Source organism: Capsella rubella, unplaced genomic scaffold, assembly GCF_000375325.1.
Source record: "Capsella rubella cultivar Monte Gargano unplaced genomic scaffold, Caprub1_0 scaffold_4, whole genome shotgun sequence".
Lineage (NCBI taxonomy): Eukaryota > Viridiplantae > Streptophyta > Magnoliopsida > Brassicales > Brassicaceae > Capsella > Capsella rubella.
Window position 1 is genome coordinate 3,096,807 of NW_006238920.1, and position 16,948 is coordinate 3,113,754.

A 16,948-nucleotide genomic window follows, 5' to 3' on the forward strand; every position below is an offset into this window, starting at 1 on the left:
AATAATAATATATATATATATATATATATATATATATATATATGTTTTAAGTAATAAGATTATATAAAATATAAATAAGATCATATAAAGGTGAAGGGAGAATTGTAATTTTTGTTGATATAATAGATTAAATTAGGTAGAGATATTTTACGAAGATCAAAATTACATATGGAAATGATACAATATGCTATAGAGATATCCTATTTATTATCCATACCCAATTAAAGATCCGAAATTGAAATATCAATTTATTTCAATTAAAAATTTGGTTATTCTCGACGGAGTACTTCAATTTTGATAGTATAGATATATGCATATAAAAGTTTAAGTTTTAACTATAGCGTTTGGGATATAGGTTTAAGATTTGAAGTTAAGTTTTGATACAATCAGAGTAAATACAATAAGTAAGTCAACTATAAGCTAATCTTAAAAAATATTTGCATTATCGTGAATATTATGTAATGTTTACATAATTTTTATTCAATAAGTTAATCTAAATAAGTTAGTCATTAATGTGATATGTGTTAGTTATAAGATACTGATATGTGTAAATTTAAGATATTTAAAAAAATTAAAAATTAAATTTATAAACCTATCATAAAAAATTCTACATAAGTAATACATATAAAAGTATACCTAATCATAATGGATTTTTAATGTTAATTCAAAATTCTTATTATGTAAAACTTGGTTTTCGAAGTTACTAACTTACTTGATTGTGATATATGTCAAGTAAAACATTAGATGCCAGAATGTGACACATCGAATTTCGTTAAAAAATTAGATAAAAACAGAAAATTACAAAAAAAAAAAAAATATATTCAGAATTTTTTACTTATAATTAAATTATTAACATAATTTTTGGTTATGTCGGTTTGGGTTAATCAAAGAGATTAGAGTTCATAGATACAATTAAACGAATATAAACAAGATCCAATTCAAAATTATGTTTTGGACTAAGCAGCTAGAAAATAATATAAACAATTATCACATCTTACATGCATGAATGTTATTCCAAGTCGAAACAAAAATAAACCATGCAACTCCAATCACCAATGGTTTGTGTTATTGCAACCCTTAAAATCAAACATTGTTATTGCAACCCTTAACCAACGTTGACATTTTGTAGCCACAGAATATACTCCTGAAATCTTTTTTTTTTGATAAACTCTATCGGCTGATCCGATCAGGCCCGGTAGAAACGCACTAAAATGCTTCAAAGTGCACTTCTCCCCAAAGGGCCACCACACTGTCTATCCCGAGTTTGGAATGCTTTCCGACTAATGCCAGGGGGTAGTCAGGCCGCCTACATTTCTCCTGAAATCCTTTTAATGTATCGTTTCGTGAATTCAGTGACGGCTACATAAATGGATCAACGTTTAGTCTTTTTCTCTTCTTGCTTTTCTTTCTCTGTCCATATTCATCTTCAGACAATTCACCAAATCTAACTCCAAAACTTCCATCGAAATTTCCTTCTTTTTCATGGCCCGTCAAGAGGCGTACACCACAAGCAATAATCTTGTAATGAGAGCAACCAAAGTTGAAAAACATCTCTTGATCTATAAGGACTTTACCTTTACCATCACTGCATTTGTCCTCTAAGACAACGTCAAGGATACACCGGTGATCCGTTAGAAGTAGAGATGGATACATCACTGGCCACTCGAAGTATTGAATAGATGATCCATTGTATTTGCTTTTGACGCAACAAGATATGCCATTTACGGACAAAACATTGGAACTAGATCCCGCAGCAAGCACGACGCAAGCCTTGAAACCCGTGACTGTGGAAAGGGTAAGCTTTTTATGAATGTTTAAAGCACTTCCACTACTAGTTCGATAAGTGAAGTAGGCAGGCACTTCTCCTCCTGGTAAGAATGCATACTCGCACTGTGACTTCTCAACTAGATTTCTTGATTCTTGATTGAGTTTCACGCAGTTTCCAAGCTCAAGAACAATGTTGGGATTGGAAGGGCTCTCAAATCAATTTTTCATGCCATATGAATCATCTCCAAATTTATTAGTGTAAATGGGCCAATTTGTTTAATCAGATCCACCGTAACAAATCATTTAATATTGTGTATTAATTGTAAGCGATAAAATTCTCTCTTTGATAGTATTGATTGACCTAATACTCACTCTGTTCTTTAATGGATTATCTTTTGGCTTTACTTTTTTACACAATTAGATAATTTTCTCACAAACCAATACAAAATTGAGAATTTATTAGAAATACCCCTTTTGAGTTGCTCATTTTTAAAAAGATTCCCCCTTTTGTGATTATTTTTAGTTGTACCCTTATTTATATTTTTATACCTGTTATACCCCTAAATACATGATTGATTTTTCATGTGTTTTTAGCCGTGACAGTATAGGATGCTCGTCTTCACGTCCAGTCCCAGCTTTGGTACCATGGCCATGGCAAGGAGTCATAACTTCAACCTTCGATGTCGTTGATCTCTCTCTCTCTCTGATCTCTACTTCTCCGTTGTTCTTTTGTCTTTGATCTTGTTGTCGTTGTTGACGATTCAAAAGGGGATCTCAACCTCGACTTTCTTTGTTGTCGGTTTGCCTGCTTCAAACCTTCGTCTTGGCTGAAATCGGAGGTTTACGAGGTAGATTTGCTCGTTCCGCCATAATCCATAGACAAATGGAGAAGAAGACGATGAGTGAGACTAACTAAATTCCAAATATATTTGCTCTCTTGCTTTGATTTCTTAATACATGGTTTTCATTTTTGAAATTGATTTGTACGTCATTTTGATATTTATTCTGAATGAATCTATGTTTGTTTTATAGTTATTAGTTTACAGTTTTAGTTGTGAAGAAAAATTTTGATCTAGGTTCGGACCCGCACGTACGTGCGAGATTAATTTCAAAAACTAAATTTGTTATCAAGTTTGTAATATATTACATATGTGCATGTTTTTTGAGGATGCTTATGTTTTCGTGAATTAAAATTTTGATTCAGTGAAATGAATTGGTGGACTGCAAATGTTGCAGTAATCATAGTTCTAGTGGAGCAATTTATATATATATATGCTTATATATACACAATGTTTTTTGTTAAAGCTGAACTCTAATATTTTAATTGTATCAAAAAAAAAAATAATGTTCTTTTTCAAAACATGCCAATTGTTTTTTTTTCTTTTAATTGATTTTAAGAAAATATTAGTTATAACGATTAAATCTTAGTTTTAAATATTATTTTTGAAAAATTACCAAATTAGGAAAATATTTCTATTATTAATTTAATGATAAATTAATATCTCTATAAATAAATATAATTGAATTAAGGAGAAGAGTTTTCTGTGCAAGAGCATCCATCTCAGATTTTGTTAAACAGATACAACAAAACAAGTAGTTGTAGTCGGATGTAACAAAATATGTATCTTGGTTGGAAGTCAAGCAAACCACATTCTGCATTTCCGAGGTTATTCTTCTTTTTCATCTTATTCTTAAGGAATGATGCATTGATGATAAGTGCAGTGGTATTCAAATCAGCGCGTAGAGCTTACTCATTCTAATCATATTGGATGAGGAGGAACAAAGCTTGATTGTCAGCAAAAGTTGTATTGATAACAACATGTTGCAAGAGAGAAGAGAACCTTGAATATTGAATATTATTATTTAACTAATATCAATCTTGTGAGTGTAGGAAATGGAATCTTCAGTTACCTAATCCCTAAATCTACTGCCAAAAACTAAATGGGCAAAGTTTGTGCTCTTGGGCAAAGCTTTAATATTTTTTCCTTAGCGCTTCATATATTTGTAATATCACTCTCTAAACATTTATAAATTTACCACTATCCAAACATATTCATTTATTTATGCCTCTTTTCCTAAAGCTTATATATTTAATTTAATTTAATATAATTATATATATTTAATATATATATATATAATTTCGTACTATCCAAAACCTATATATATACTAGTTTATTACCCGTCCGATGGACGGGTTATATTTGTTTAAAATAAAATTAAAACTAAAACTTTAGTATAAATATCCAAAGCTTTTTTAAAAAAGATAAGTGAAAACTTTTAATTTGGAAAGAGATTCAGAGGAAGCTCACTTACAGTATTTACGAAGTGTTTTGGAGGTGATACGCTCGCAAAAACTATTTGCTAAACGAATAAATGGCTTTTGCAACAACTAGAACTAGGATTTACCCCGTGGTACAACACGGGTCCATAATTTAATATATTTGTTTGATTTATCATTCTCGTAGTTGGTTTATATACTCTAGTTTTATACGTGTTTATATAATTTTAATTTTATATAATTTTATGAATTTGTATAATAAGTAGACTCATAGATATATGTGGTCAATCTGCGATACACTTCCCACTAAAAAAAACATGCGGTACACCGCGAGACGATTTGTTGTAAATAAAAATTTATATTTTAACTTAACCCGTATAAAATTTTTAATATAGACAACCTGTAAGAAACATATAATCATATTTATATAAACTCAAAACCGTTCAATCATATTTATTTACAATATTATTATATTTTAAATATTTGTAGAGTTTAATTATTTTTAATATTTTAAATATTCTATAAAACTTTAAAATTTTAATTTGGATATATGAGAAATCAAAGTTCATGTTCATTTGTAGTTGTGAACATATTAGTACTATTTATAATGGTTTTGAAATATTATCTAAATTTTTTTACCTTATAGACGTTGTACATATATTTTTTTCTTTATCGTTTGAGTTATATACGTCCGTTTTCAAAACGTTTAATTGCAAAATGTGTGGAAATTTTTTTGTATTTTTATTATAAATCTATTTTATGTAATAATATAAATTAAAAACAAATAAGATTACATAATATATTGGAGAGCGATTCGATTTATTAAAGAGAGACATTTTAGGAAATCTTTTTGATGTAATAAATATTTGTTTCCAATTTTCCGATTTGCTTGTGATTTAATTACAAAATTTACTTTTAAATTTTGTTATTTATTCAATTGGCAAGGGTTTGATTATGCAAATATTATAAAATAAAAGGTTATAAACCTAAATAGATTTTAGTACCAAATGTACTTCAAAAATGTATATATAGATGGTGTACTTGGTAGAGAAAAAAAAAAACAAAGATGGTGTACTTGGTCACTTTATTGATAAGGGTGATCCTACTAAGATTCAGGCAATAGTGGACTGACCTAGGTTTTCTTGGTTTGGCTAACTATTACCGATGGTTTGTTAAAGAATTTGGTCAAATAGCCAAACCATTGATGGTGTTGACTTAGAAGATGGTTTTGAGTGGTCTGATGTGATAGCTGGGCTAAAATAGTTATGGTACCTGTTGAATCTAAAGTAGCTGTGGTTGCTAAGAGTTTACAAGAGCGGGAATGTATGTTGTTGATCCTTAAATTTCATCTATTGTGGGCTCAACATATGATGGAGCAAAATGAAAATAGGAGGAGTTCTGATAGAAGTTTAACATTGGTGATTTGGTGTATGTGAAGTTGTAGCCTTATAGACAAGGGTGGATGGTCTTAAGGGTGAATGAAAAGTTGGCTCCTAAGTATTATGGGCCTAAAGGTGATTGAGTGTGGTAAGACTGCTTAGAAGTTAGCATTACCATCTTCTTCTTGGATTCATCCCGTTTTTCATGTCTCCAATGGAAACTGTGGTTAGGTAATCATGTGGTGAGTACACAGTTGCCTTCTATTTTCCATGATGTGCTTATTAAACAACCCAGGGGCGGAGGTAGGGTAGAGGTATGAGGGTCATGATCTGATTTCCTAGCTCCGCCACTGAAACAACCTTAGAAGATTTTGGAATGTAAGATGGTTAATAGGAAAGGTTGTGTTGTTACCAGGGTTTTAGTTCAATGGGTAAATGAAGATGTATTTGAAGTGTTGAGTTTTGAGTTCTCGATTAAATCCTATAACAAAGAAAAAGAAGAAAGCAATGAAGATGAAGAAGTGAAGAAGCAATCATGGAAGATGAAGATGTCATCAAATAAGTTGTCGAAGAAGAGAGAAGAGAAGAAAGTCAATGAAAGAGTTTGTGGGCATAGAGTGGGTTTGTTGTAAAGGGCATGCAAGTGAAGTATGACCCAAATAAAGAAGAAACGTGTTTGTGTGTTCAAGTCTAGCCTAAGAAAGTAGAGTTGATGTTGTGTAATACTAATAGTTGCTGGTAAACCTTGCATGTAAGCTTGGTTCTATCCTAGAGTAATGATGCCTAAAAGTAAGGTTAGGTCTACTATGTATAAGCATGGTGCAAGTGTGTGGGAAGCACTATATCTAATGCTTGCGTGTTGTGTAAGAGAGAGCATCGAAGTGAATGAAATGTAGAATTTAAATTGTTATTTGGTATTGATTGGGTTTATTTGTATACCCTCTAGCTTCATTTTCCTTATCTAGTCACCATCAACCCTTATTTCAACAATCCTTTCGGTGGGTAAACGGTAAATTTCAACATGAACAATTTCAAAAGTGTATTTTTATATCTAAACTTTGATAACGTGTAAATGTCAACCTGAACTAAATATTTTTTTTTTGAATAAACATAATAAACTATCTAATTTGTCACAAACTCAACATTGACCGGAATTATGTTGGTCAACTACGATGAGTCAGCTGCCATGTATGCAGATTTTGCTGAGTCATATGCCACATGTACAAATTTTGAATAGTCTTTTATCGTTTAGAAAAACGAATAGCAAATATAAGAATTCGAAGCACAATGAGATCATTTCTAAATTCTTTACGGGATTCGTTTACCTTGTGGTTTATGTTAAATCTCTTGTATGCTCTTGGTTTTGTCTCTCCAAATATTTAAAAGGTAAAACGGAAAATCTCTTTTACATTATTTATGTTATACACCAAATATTAAAATTAAATGAAATTTCTCTTTTTGCATATTCATTTAAAATTTAGATACAAAATTTTAAATAAAAAACATAAAATAATTTCTGACACATGGTAGGTGATTCAGCAAAATTTGTATATGTGGTATATAACTCAGCAAAATCTGCATACATTACAGCTGACTCATCGTAGTTGACCAACATAATCCCGGTCAATGTTGATTTTTGCACAAATTTGATAGTTCGTGTTATTTATTTGAAAAAATATTTAGTTCATGTTGCAATTCACACGTTATCAAAGTTGAGGTATAAAAATACACTTTTGAAATTGTTCAGGTTGAAATTTACCCTTTACCCTCTTTTAAGCACATGTCCAATTATGTATGTATCATCCTGTTTCATTTTTTGTATTTGTGTCCTCTACATTTTCACTTTTGTTGGCTTGTAATTTCAATAAATTGTTAGTGACACTTTAGCTGCTTTTCTTTAAATTCTCAACTACAAAAAAAAAAAATCAATTAAAATACAAAAAACAAATGACCTATGAGAAATCGATGGGTTGCTAGTTGCTACGATGAAAATGAGAGAAGTTTCGTCATTTTAATATAGGGAAAACGGGGAACATCAACCCCAACTGTTTCCCAAAGGTATTTTCATACCTAAATTCACGTACTCTGAATTTTACAACCCAAACCAGCTTTCAATTCAAATAACCAACCTGAACCACATCAAATTTTGTCGATTTCAACCTCGACGTTAACAGTATCCTTGCCCATTTTGAAGATTTGGACAATCAAGCTTATGCTTCTGTAAAAACCAAGAGAACTTAAGCTTAAGCTTAAGCTTGATTGTCCAAATCTTCAAGATGAGCAGGGATACTGTTAACGTCGAGGTTGAAATCGACAAAATTTGATATAGTTCAGGTTTGTTATTTGAATTGAAAGCTGGTTTGGGTTGTAAAATTCAGCGTACGCGAGTTTAGATATGAAAATACCTTATGGGAATAGTTTGGGTTGATTTTCCCCGTTTTACCTTTTAATATATATGGAAAAAGTGAGAAAAATATATATAATGGAATTTTTGTTTTCGAAAGTAAACAATACAAAATAAAAAACAAAGGCATAGAGTAGCACATTTAGCCAACATTCTAAAACATAAACCAAAAACCCAAACTCTGCAGCAATGGTAGATGAACTTTCTCAAAAGTCAAGCAATCATGTCATAATCATCCAACTTGTCATTGTACTGAAGCACCTTTCGTTTAATCTTGGATGAATCAACCCAAGTGATGAAATCTTCCATGTTCCTAGTTACTAAGAAAGCTGGATCAGTAATTGTATCTGGGCCAACACGAATGTGTCCTTGCTCTATGTATGTCACAGCTTCTTTGTGGTGCTCTGCAAACTTCAGGTGAACCAGCACAGTCGACAGCCTACGCCTGCAAAATTATTAAAAAGAAACGAAAAAAACGCAGCATGAGGCCAAGGAAATGAAGATCATTGGCTGCCTATATAACATCTCTCACAAACTCTTACCTACAGAAGGATGAAACTGATATCTTATCAGTTAATGCCAAGCTTTTCCTTGTCGGTATAACACCCATGTTATATCTACACCATTACAACATACAACATACAAGATAAGTCAATCAGTAATGGACCAAAGCTATCAACAAGGTTCAGTAGCATTGAATTATTTTCCGATACTTGGAAAAACTTAAATATCTAGTTCAGGAGATATACACAGTGTTAGCTCTGAACTGAAGCTAATCAAGAAACAGATTTCCTTAAGACTCAGTACTTCCTTACGATTGTTAAGGAGCGGAAACCATTAGATCAAACATTTAACCTTCAACCTTGTACGAAATTTCAAGCCAACAGTCCTAAATCTATACATCTAGTTATGAAACAAGAACCCCAAATTCATTCGTCTCTAAGGTAATTAACAAATAGAACCACCAGAGGTCTCTAACATGACCTCTAAGAGCAACATTATAAGAAAAAAGATAGCTACGGATGGATGTAAAAGCTGACAAAATTGGTTCAAAGAACTAAAATCTAGAGAAAACAAAGAGCATGGCTTGTACTAAGCTCTACAAAATGTCTTAAATCTATACATCTAGTTATGAAATAAGAACCCCAAATTCATTCGCCTCTAAGGTAATTAACAAATAGAACCACCAGAGGTCTCTAACATGACCTCTAGGAGCAACATTATAAGAATAAAGATAGCTAAGGATGGATGTAAAAGCTGCAAAAATTGGTACAAAGAACTACAATCTAGAGAAAACAAAGAGCCATTGCTTGTACTAAGCTCTACAAAATGTCCTAAATCTATACATCTAGTTATGAAATAAGAACCCCAAATTCATTCGTCTCTAAGATAGTTAACAAGAAGAACCACCAGAGGTCTCAAACATGACCTCTAAGAGCAACATTATAGGAAAAAAGATAGCTAAGAATGGAAGTAAAAGCTGCAAAAATTGGTTCAAAGAACTAAAATCTAGAGAAAACAAAGAGCCATGGCTTGTACTAATCTCTACAAAATGTCCTAAATCTATACATCTAGTTATGAAATCAGAACCCCAAATTCATTCGTCTCTACGGTAGTTAACAAGAAGAACCACCAGAGGTCTCTAACATGACCTCTAAGAGCAACATTATAAGAAAAAAGATAGCTAAGAATGGATGTGAAGGCTGAAAAAATTGGTTCAAAGAACTAAAATCTAGAGAAAACAATGAGCCATTGCTTATACTAAGCTCTACAAAATGTTACTACTCACAGCTTCTCCAAAAGCATATCAGTCATCTGAATCCGATAAGGATCAGCCGGATCCATCTGTTTCACTATACTCGTCAGTTTCTGCACCATCCTACACAGTCCTGAGTATCTGCCAAAAAACAAAGAAACCAGACTCAAAAACCATTCTTCATCACAAAACACTGAAACCAAAACAAGAATAAGCAGAACAGAGCATTGAGAGAGCAGAACAGAGCAGAACAGAGCATTGAAAGAAAGAGATAAAGGTACGAACTTTTTGTAATCGTCACGAGAGCCCATATGGTATCGATAGGTAATCTCGTTCTCTCGATGCCCACCTTCTCGTTTCCATTCTAAGAAATTTACTTTCTTTGCAAGCTTCTTCTCGTGTGGCTTGAGCTGCCTCATCTGAGGATTATGCGGAAATTAGGGTTTTATTCTTCAACCAACACAGATTAATCACAAAATCTACACGAAAATATCAATTTATGTACAATTAGTCTACCTGTGAGAGAGATTAAAGGGCGAGGCTCAGAGGAACGGCGGTGATGATTTTTGGGTGATGAGCAGAGAGGAAATTGCTAGAGACTCTAAAACCCTAATTACCAAAGGAGCTCACTTTTTTGGGTGATGATTGGACGATTTGTTTTTTTTAAACTTTTTTTTTTTTTTTTTTCAAAATGCTACGATTTGATTTTAAAATTTGGACGACAAAAAAAAAAAAGTTATATATTTTTTTTTAAGTTTTTAAAATTATGTTAATGGATGTAAACAAAATAAATTGTGTAAATAAATTTTTTATTGATAATTTATAAGACTTAACTCGCGATACACCACAAGTTCACAAGACAATGTTTTGTAACTAATTTTTTAAAAAATTTTAAGTTGTTTTTGTTTATTACAACGTCCCACGTCATGTAGAAAATCTTTTGAACCATTATAAATCGGAATGAGCAGGAAGCTTGTTTTAAAAGTTTTATTTAGTTTAATCATGTTCTTTATTTGAAAAAATCAAAGCTTTTAAAAAGGTTCAGAAATATTATGTATTAAAGCTTTTACAAAGTTTCAACATATTATAATTTTTAATATATTTTTGAGTTTTTTGTTTAAGATTTTTGTTTAATGTACTTTATTTCTTCGTAAGTTATAAAATAATCAGTTTAGAGAACATATTTTTATCTCAAAATTTTCAATTTAATTTATGGTTTTGTTATTATATACTATAAAATCTATATATATATTAAATAAAATTTACTAAAAACCACCTTATTACTTCAACATAAATTTTAGTTTTAAAAGTTCATAAATAATATATGAGAATTTATTTCATTAACGATAAATAAGCAATTTAAGTTGGATATTTTTTTGCATCGAATGTTTCATAGTTTTAGTTCGGGTACCTGGTTACGAAAAAAAACCAGAGAGAACGAAGCTTAACCTAGCCGCCGCCGTCAAGACTTTGTTGCAGATGTGAGACCGAAGTGCGGTGGCTCCTTCAGCACTGGCTTCAGTCTCCCAGTTTGCTTAAGGAAATTTTTATGCCTTCGATTGTGGTTTTCTCTAGCTTAATTAGATTGTTTGGTTGGGTGTTTTGTGAAAGCGTTTGAGCATGCCAGTTCTTCATGGTTTCTAGCTCTTTCGAGGATGGTGCCGAATCTGAGATTGACGATTTGGCTTGGCTTTTCACCTTCTTAGAAACCCATTATGGTTTTTGCTTTTGTGCTTCATGTTGTTTTAGTGTTGTGTCTTGGTGTGTGTGACTGTTGTAGTCAATATTCACCATTCCTTGTCTCGATGCTCATCCTTTTGGTCTGGTTTTATCTTTTAGTGTCCCATTTGGATCTTTTCCATTCAAAGAAGAGGCCCTTGTTGTGTGAAGTTTGCACTTGGTTCTTTGGTTTCAGTTCGTTCGGCTCTTGGGTGAAAGTTGAAAGTTGCTAGTGATGATAACGCGTAGATGAATTTGGTTATTCGAATTCTATTGAGGTGGTTATGTTTCGCTCCTTGTCCTTGTGTTTCCGAATCTGGAGGATGTCAGATTGCTTGTTTATGGCTTTTATCTAGGCGTTAATTGACGATGTCGTCTTCGCTGCATCTGGAAGTGTTTGTTGAGGTTCTGTTTTGGGCCTTTGCTTGCCAGGTTATGAAGTCTTGGGTACTTGGTTTCGAGAGTTCATCTCTCTTTGTAATAGGAGGAAGCAGCTGTTATTGATGGGTTGGCCGCGGGCAACATTGATATTTCTCATTTGCAGGGACTTCAAAAGAAAAGATCTCTTTGTTGCCTTAGTACTTGTGCTTATCTTCGGGTTTTTTTTATATAGTTTGCCTCTACTCTTAGTCTTTGGTTTCGATCTCTGTCGTTCATGGCTTTAAAGTTTCTGTCTTCTTATTCTAGTTGTTCAGACCTAGTTTCCGGGGACTTTTTTTTTTGTCTGGTGGCTTAGTTTTTCCTTGTTTGGGCTTTAGATTCTGGGGAAATCTTCTTTTCCGCTGGTTTTTGTTGTATTTCACGTTATATCCTTCCAAGTATTATCAATAATATCAGTTGACAAATAAAAAAAAAAATAGTTTTAGTTTGTTATTTTCGAATCTTCTTATATGATTCTCTTACAAAAAGCATGGTTTGATTTGATCAGTAAATTGGTAGCCTTTCTATCATGTTTCAATAGGGGTTTGGGCAATATTACAACATAAATCTGAAATGTGACATGCAAAAAGTTACAAATATAAATGGAGACCCTTACTGTTATAGCCCATGTTTTACTATCAGTCGCACACATATTATGTCTCAAAAGTTGGCCAACCCCACAATATTTCCAACAATGTTTCAGAAGGTTCGAGCCTTATGCCGTTAATCCCCTAGAGTCCAGGGAAGACAGGGTGAAAGCACTATCAGCCGCACACATATTATGTCTCAAAAGTTGGCCAACCCCACAATCTTTCCAACAATGTTTCAGAAGGTTCGAGCCTTAGGCCGTTAATCCCCTAGGGTTCAGGGAAGACATGGTGAAAGCCTCTGGCCAAATGAAAATATCTAGTGATTTCGCGTATGAGGGGAATCAAGACCACGGTTAGTGTTGTGTTGAAACATTTGGGACTTAATGCTTAATCATTCCATGTTTTGAGTGCCTTACCTTAATTCGATCTAAGATGATATTTCCAAGATTTACTAGCTATAGTTCATTGAACTTAATTGCACAGACTCTATACTTTGAATCTTGTTACTAAAATTTGCCTTATTAATTTCACTGTTCTCTAAGAAAAGCACTCACACCATATCTTCTAATGTGTCCCTACTTCTTCAGAAATTGTTCTACGACCTACTCGTTCACATATGATATGATCATTGTTTTTATTATATTTTTCTTAGTCTAATCTAATAGTTTCTCGACCTTAATTATCAACAAAACTTGTTATATGGGGTGTAACATTATGTCTCTGAAATGATTAAGTTACAAACTTGATGAAATGCTTATTATCTACATATTTGGTTATTTCTCCAGCCAACTTAGCCGAGGAAACTTCGTTGCTATCAATGCATTCAGAAATATTTAGACATATTAACATCGTATAAATTAAAATATCACAAAAGTGTAAGGGGGGGGGGTTATTGGAGGAATGATTTTTAAAGATTGTTAGAGTTTGAGATTGTTGCTGGTTTATGAATTCTTAGATTCTTAATAAAATCTTTTGTTATTTGTGAGTTGATTTTATAATTTTATTTAAAGTCTTATTCAAAAAGTTGAGTAATGTATTTATTGATTTTACAATTCTATTAAACTCTAGTGTTATTGAGAAGATGATTTCCTACTTTTATGGTCATTAACAACAACTTTCAAAATACTGCACTTATCATAAGAATTTATAAAATCTATCATATAAAAAATCTACTAAACTCTACAAATCTTAGTAAACATTTATTGGAATATACAAAAATCTTTGAAAATTTTAAAATCTCTGAAACTTTTGAAATCCGCAAACTCTTTTGAAATCCCCTAATTTTCTTTTTTCTTGCGTTCTCTTCTCTATCTTTTTCTTCAGTAATACCTAGAATCAAATCAATCCATCAATTAAAAATCAGACCCAAAATTTACATGATTATGAATCTGCCTATATAACCTAAGAAATCGATCCAAAAGAAAAAAATGCTGAATCGAATCAAATCAAAAATGAAAACAGTCAAAAAGGAAGAAACTTGTAATTTATTGCGTTATATATAGGCCGTGTTTGTTTTAAAATCGCTGCAGCAGCGATCGACGACGGAAAATTATAACTTACTTGTTTGTCACATACGTGGGAATAACACGAACAACACCGGCATCACCTCTAAAACTAGTCGTAGCGATTATAGTAACGATCGCTGTTTTTCTTAGCGACAACCGAAAACACCGGTACCACCTCTTAAACTAGTCGCAACGTCACTTTCATTCTTTCTAAACCGTTTCTTATGTTGTCGATGACATTTAATATCTTGTCGCCGATCACTGACGCGCAACTATAAAATGAACACGGCCTATGGATCACATAAAAAAGTGGAGGAGAGACAATAAGGAGGGAGGAAAGGGCTTTATTACTTTACATTTAGTGCGATATATATGCAACTCGAATGAAGTTTTGTTTGCTCAGTTGGCTAGACGTGATTTATATTTATCAAAGGTCCTGAGTTCAAATTGAGGACTATCAATATTTTGATTATTTTTTTTCTTAAATGACTAAAACGACGTCGTTCAGTGATATTACGTAGTAAATACGACATCCTAATCAGTATTTATTAACAGAGTAGTAACATCGTTTATCAATTTGATGGTTTTGGTCGGTTTTGAATTGTTTGGGTTGAAAATTCAAATTTTAGTTAAATTCATGTAGTTATAAGCACGATTCAAAGTTTTGTGTATGAATACTATAAAACTCGAAAGTTGGGGATTAAACCATGTCCATCCTAAATTTGAAAGTTAATGATTTTTTTTTGACATTTTCCCATTTTTTAATTTTATTAATTTGTTTTGTGGGCGGTCAGGCGAAGCAGACGCTCCTGAGAATATTACTTCTCTTCTTCTTCTTCTTCATTTGGTAAGAATAAGCCAAAGCAATCCCAAAAACCCTAACGGTACTGTGTAGAAGCTATATACACCATTAACCTACTTCACCTCTGCACGCAAGAGCCGATTCGTTTCCCAATCAAGATTTTTCTTTCCTAAAGCCCTAAAATTTTCGATTTTCGATTTTGATTTTGAAGAATCGGAACATTTTGGATGTCTCCTGCAGCGGTGGAGATTGGGTCTCCGGTTGAAAATTTCACTGCATTATTCCCGGAGAGTGTTCACTCTCACGATCAAGCAAACATGGACCCTTCGTTCTCCTTTGGGTTTGGTGCTGGTTCAGGACAAAATACAAAGACTCGACTAAAGCCGAGGCTGGTGAAACTGAGGAAGAACGAAAGGAAGGTCAAAGGAACCTCTTTTTCCGGCGAGATCCTCTCAGGTTTCAACCCCTTTGCGCCGCCCAGTAACGGTAAGATTTATGGTGATTCCTTAGAAATCCAGCTTTTGATACTTTGAGCTGATTGGTTTGTTTTTTTGTTTCGTTAGGTAGTCTTCATATGAACAGTGGGGATAAATGTTTTGTCTTTGGAGCTAATGGGAATAGTTCTGGTGCAAAAGCTAGTCCAGGTAATGCCACTGTATCTTCTTTGTCTGATGAAGAGTTTAGTACACCTATAGGGGACTCTGAGTTGGGTTCGGAATCCAGTAAAAAACATTCAGATAGAGTTGTGCAAAAGGTAGATAATGAGAGCACAACTTGTGATGCGAAAACTGGACTCAAGTTTGATTGTGATGGAAATGGAAGCTGGAAAAGTGTTGAGAATCCAGATGCTGTCAAGGAGGACATATACAAGACATCTTGTTATGATACTTGTAGCAAGTCTAAGAGTTTTCACTTTGCTGATGGTAAAACTGTCCATAGAGATGGTCCTGAATTGAACCTGGCTGCTGACTTGGAGAAGCTTAATATCAGTGATTCCAGAGTTTATGGTGGCAGCGACTATGAGGAAGCAAGCAAATCCATTAACACACCTGTGTTTACTTTTGGTAACTTTGGAAAGGTTGATCCTAAATGTGAAGCGGCAACATCAGGGTCATGCTCTTTCAGTTCCAATGGTTTTCACCAAAGTAATAATGTAGAGGAAGTAAAACCAACTTTCCGCTCCAAGACCACCAACGTAAACAACCTATCAAACACTAGCTTTAGTACAGGAACATCCTTTGATGATTTCAAGGTACCCGTATGGGATCCTTCTTCGCTTAAGAACAGTCTGTTTCCAGAATTGAGTAGAATTCCAGTACACCAACGAAGAAATCGTTTGTCCAAGGACAGGAAATCGAAGAAAATCAAGGAAAAAATGAAACAGCCTGAGCCGGATCGATGCAACGATCGGACTTCTGCGGGAATTCAGGCTCAAGAAAAACTGAACTCCCCTGAAAATTGCTCACCCATGGATTATTCTCCTTATCAAGGTGAGAAAGCCAGCAATCAATTTACAACAGAAACTCCTCTGACATCATTTGGTCCCTCACATTCAAGCAAACATGACAATTCCCGTTTTAGCAATGACTCTAAGGTTGCCTCAGCTTGGGATTCATCTCTCTTCACGGCAGAGGATCATGGAAGTAGTTGTATGCCAAAGTTTTCTTTCTCAGCATCCACTTCTCAGGGAACAACGCCACACACAAAGCTTCAAGCTGTAAAGAAATATAGGAGGAAACTTAATAAAAGTTTGCCGAAAAACAATCTTAATGCAACCATGCGAAACAATCAAGAGAATCAACCTGTGAATACAAGTCAAGCAAAACAGGACACAGGCTCTACATCGATGATGCCTGATGTCTGTGAGGTCTGGCGGCTAAGGTATCATATACTTACTCAAGAGCTTGAACGTTGGCGCTTTTTGAATATTTTCTTTCTGAGAATTGATAAAAGTCATTTTGTGTATCAGGGGAAATCAAGCCTACAAAAATGGTTATATGAGTAAAGCCGAGGAATGTTACACACAGGGTATTAATTCCTCCCCGCCAAGTGATAACTCAGAATACTCTGTGAAACCTCTTGCACTATGCTATGGTAACCGTGCAGCAGCAAGGATTTCTCTTGGAAGATTGAGGGAGGCGATAACCGACTGTGAGAGAGCTGCTTCACTTGATCCAACCTACATTAAAGCGTATATGAGAGCTGCAAAGTAAGTTTAAGATGTATTTTTCCAGATTTTTTTTTTTTTAGAAATTAGTGTATCACCTGAGTCAAATTGTCTTATTTGTTTATGAATTTAGTAAATCCCACCAGCTAAAGTTTCAGATC

General features: G+C 33.5%; 2 protein-coding genes across 3 annotated transcripts in view; one reads left to right on the forward strand and one right to left on the reverse strand.

Moving 5' to 3' along the window:
* Window positions 1–7,878: 7,878 nt before the first annotated feature.
* On the reverse strand, window positions 7,879–10,218 carry LOC17888676 (U3 small nucleolar ribonucleoprotein protein IMP3). Its single transcript, XM_006293327.2, has 5 exons — window positions 10,101–10,218; window positions 9,870–10,003; window positions 9,618–9,725; window positions 8,371–8,445; window positions 7,879–8,273 (listed from the first exon to the last, which is right to left on the reverse strand). Exons 2-5 carry the CDS (start codon window positions 10,001–10,003, stop codon window positions 8,042–8,044), a joined length of 549 nt encoding a protein of 182 aa, XP_006293389.1. The 5' UTR covers window positions 10,101–10,218; the 3' UTR covers window positions 7,879–8,041.
* A 4,331-nt stretch (window positions 10,219–14,549) lies between these two features.
* Window positions 14,550–16,948, forward strand: part of LOC17889764 — a 5,772-nt gene continuing 3,373 nt past the window's right edge. The window contains exons 1-3 of one of the 2 annotated variants that reach the window (XM_023784202.1): window positions 14,550–15,106; window positions 15,184–16,501; window positions 16,590–16,829. In XM_023784202.1, coding sequence (XP_023639970.1) covers window positions 14,848–15,106; window positions 15,184–16,501; window positions 16,590–16,829 — 1,817 coding nt within the window. In that variant the 5' untranslated portion in view covers window positions 14,550–14,847. The remainder of the gene's footprint in view (window positions 15,107–15,183; window positions 16,502–16,589; window positions 16,830–16,948) is intronic. The other variant, XM_006296475.2, reaches the window with a different exon arrangement.

Coding starts and splice junctions, on each gene's coding strand:
- LOC17888676 (XM_006293327.2), bottom strand. CDS start 10,003: ATGAGGCAGCTCAAGCCACACGAGAAGAAGCTTGCAAAGAAAGTAAAT. Junction 9,726..9,869: donor TCTCGTGACGATTACAAAAA/GTTCGTACCTTT, acceptor GTTTTTTGGCAG/ATACTCAGGACTGTGTAGGA. Junction 8,446..9,617: donor GATATGCTTTTGGAGAAGCT/GTGAGTAGTAAC, acceptor GTAATGGTGTAG/ATATAACATGGGTGTTATAC.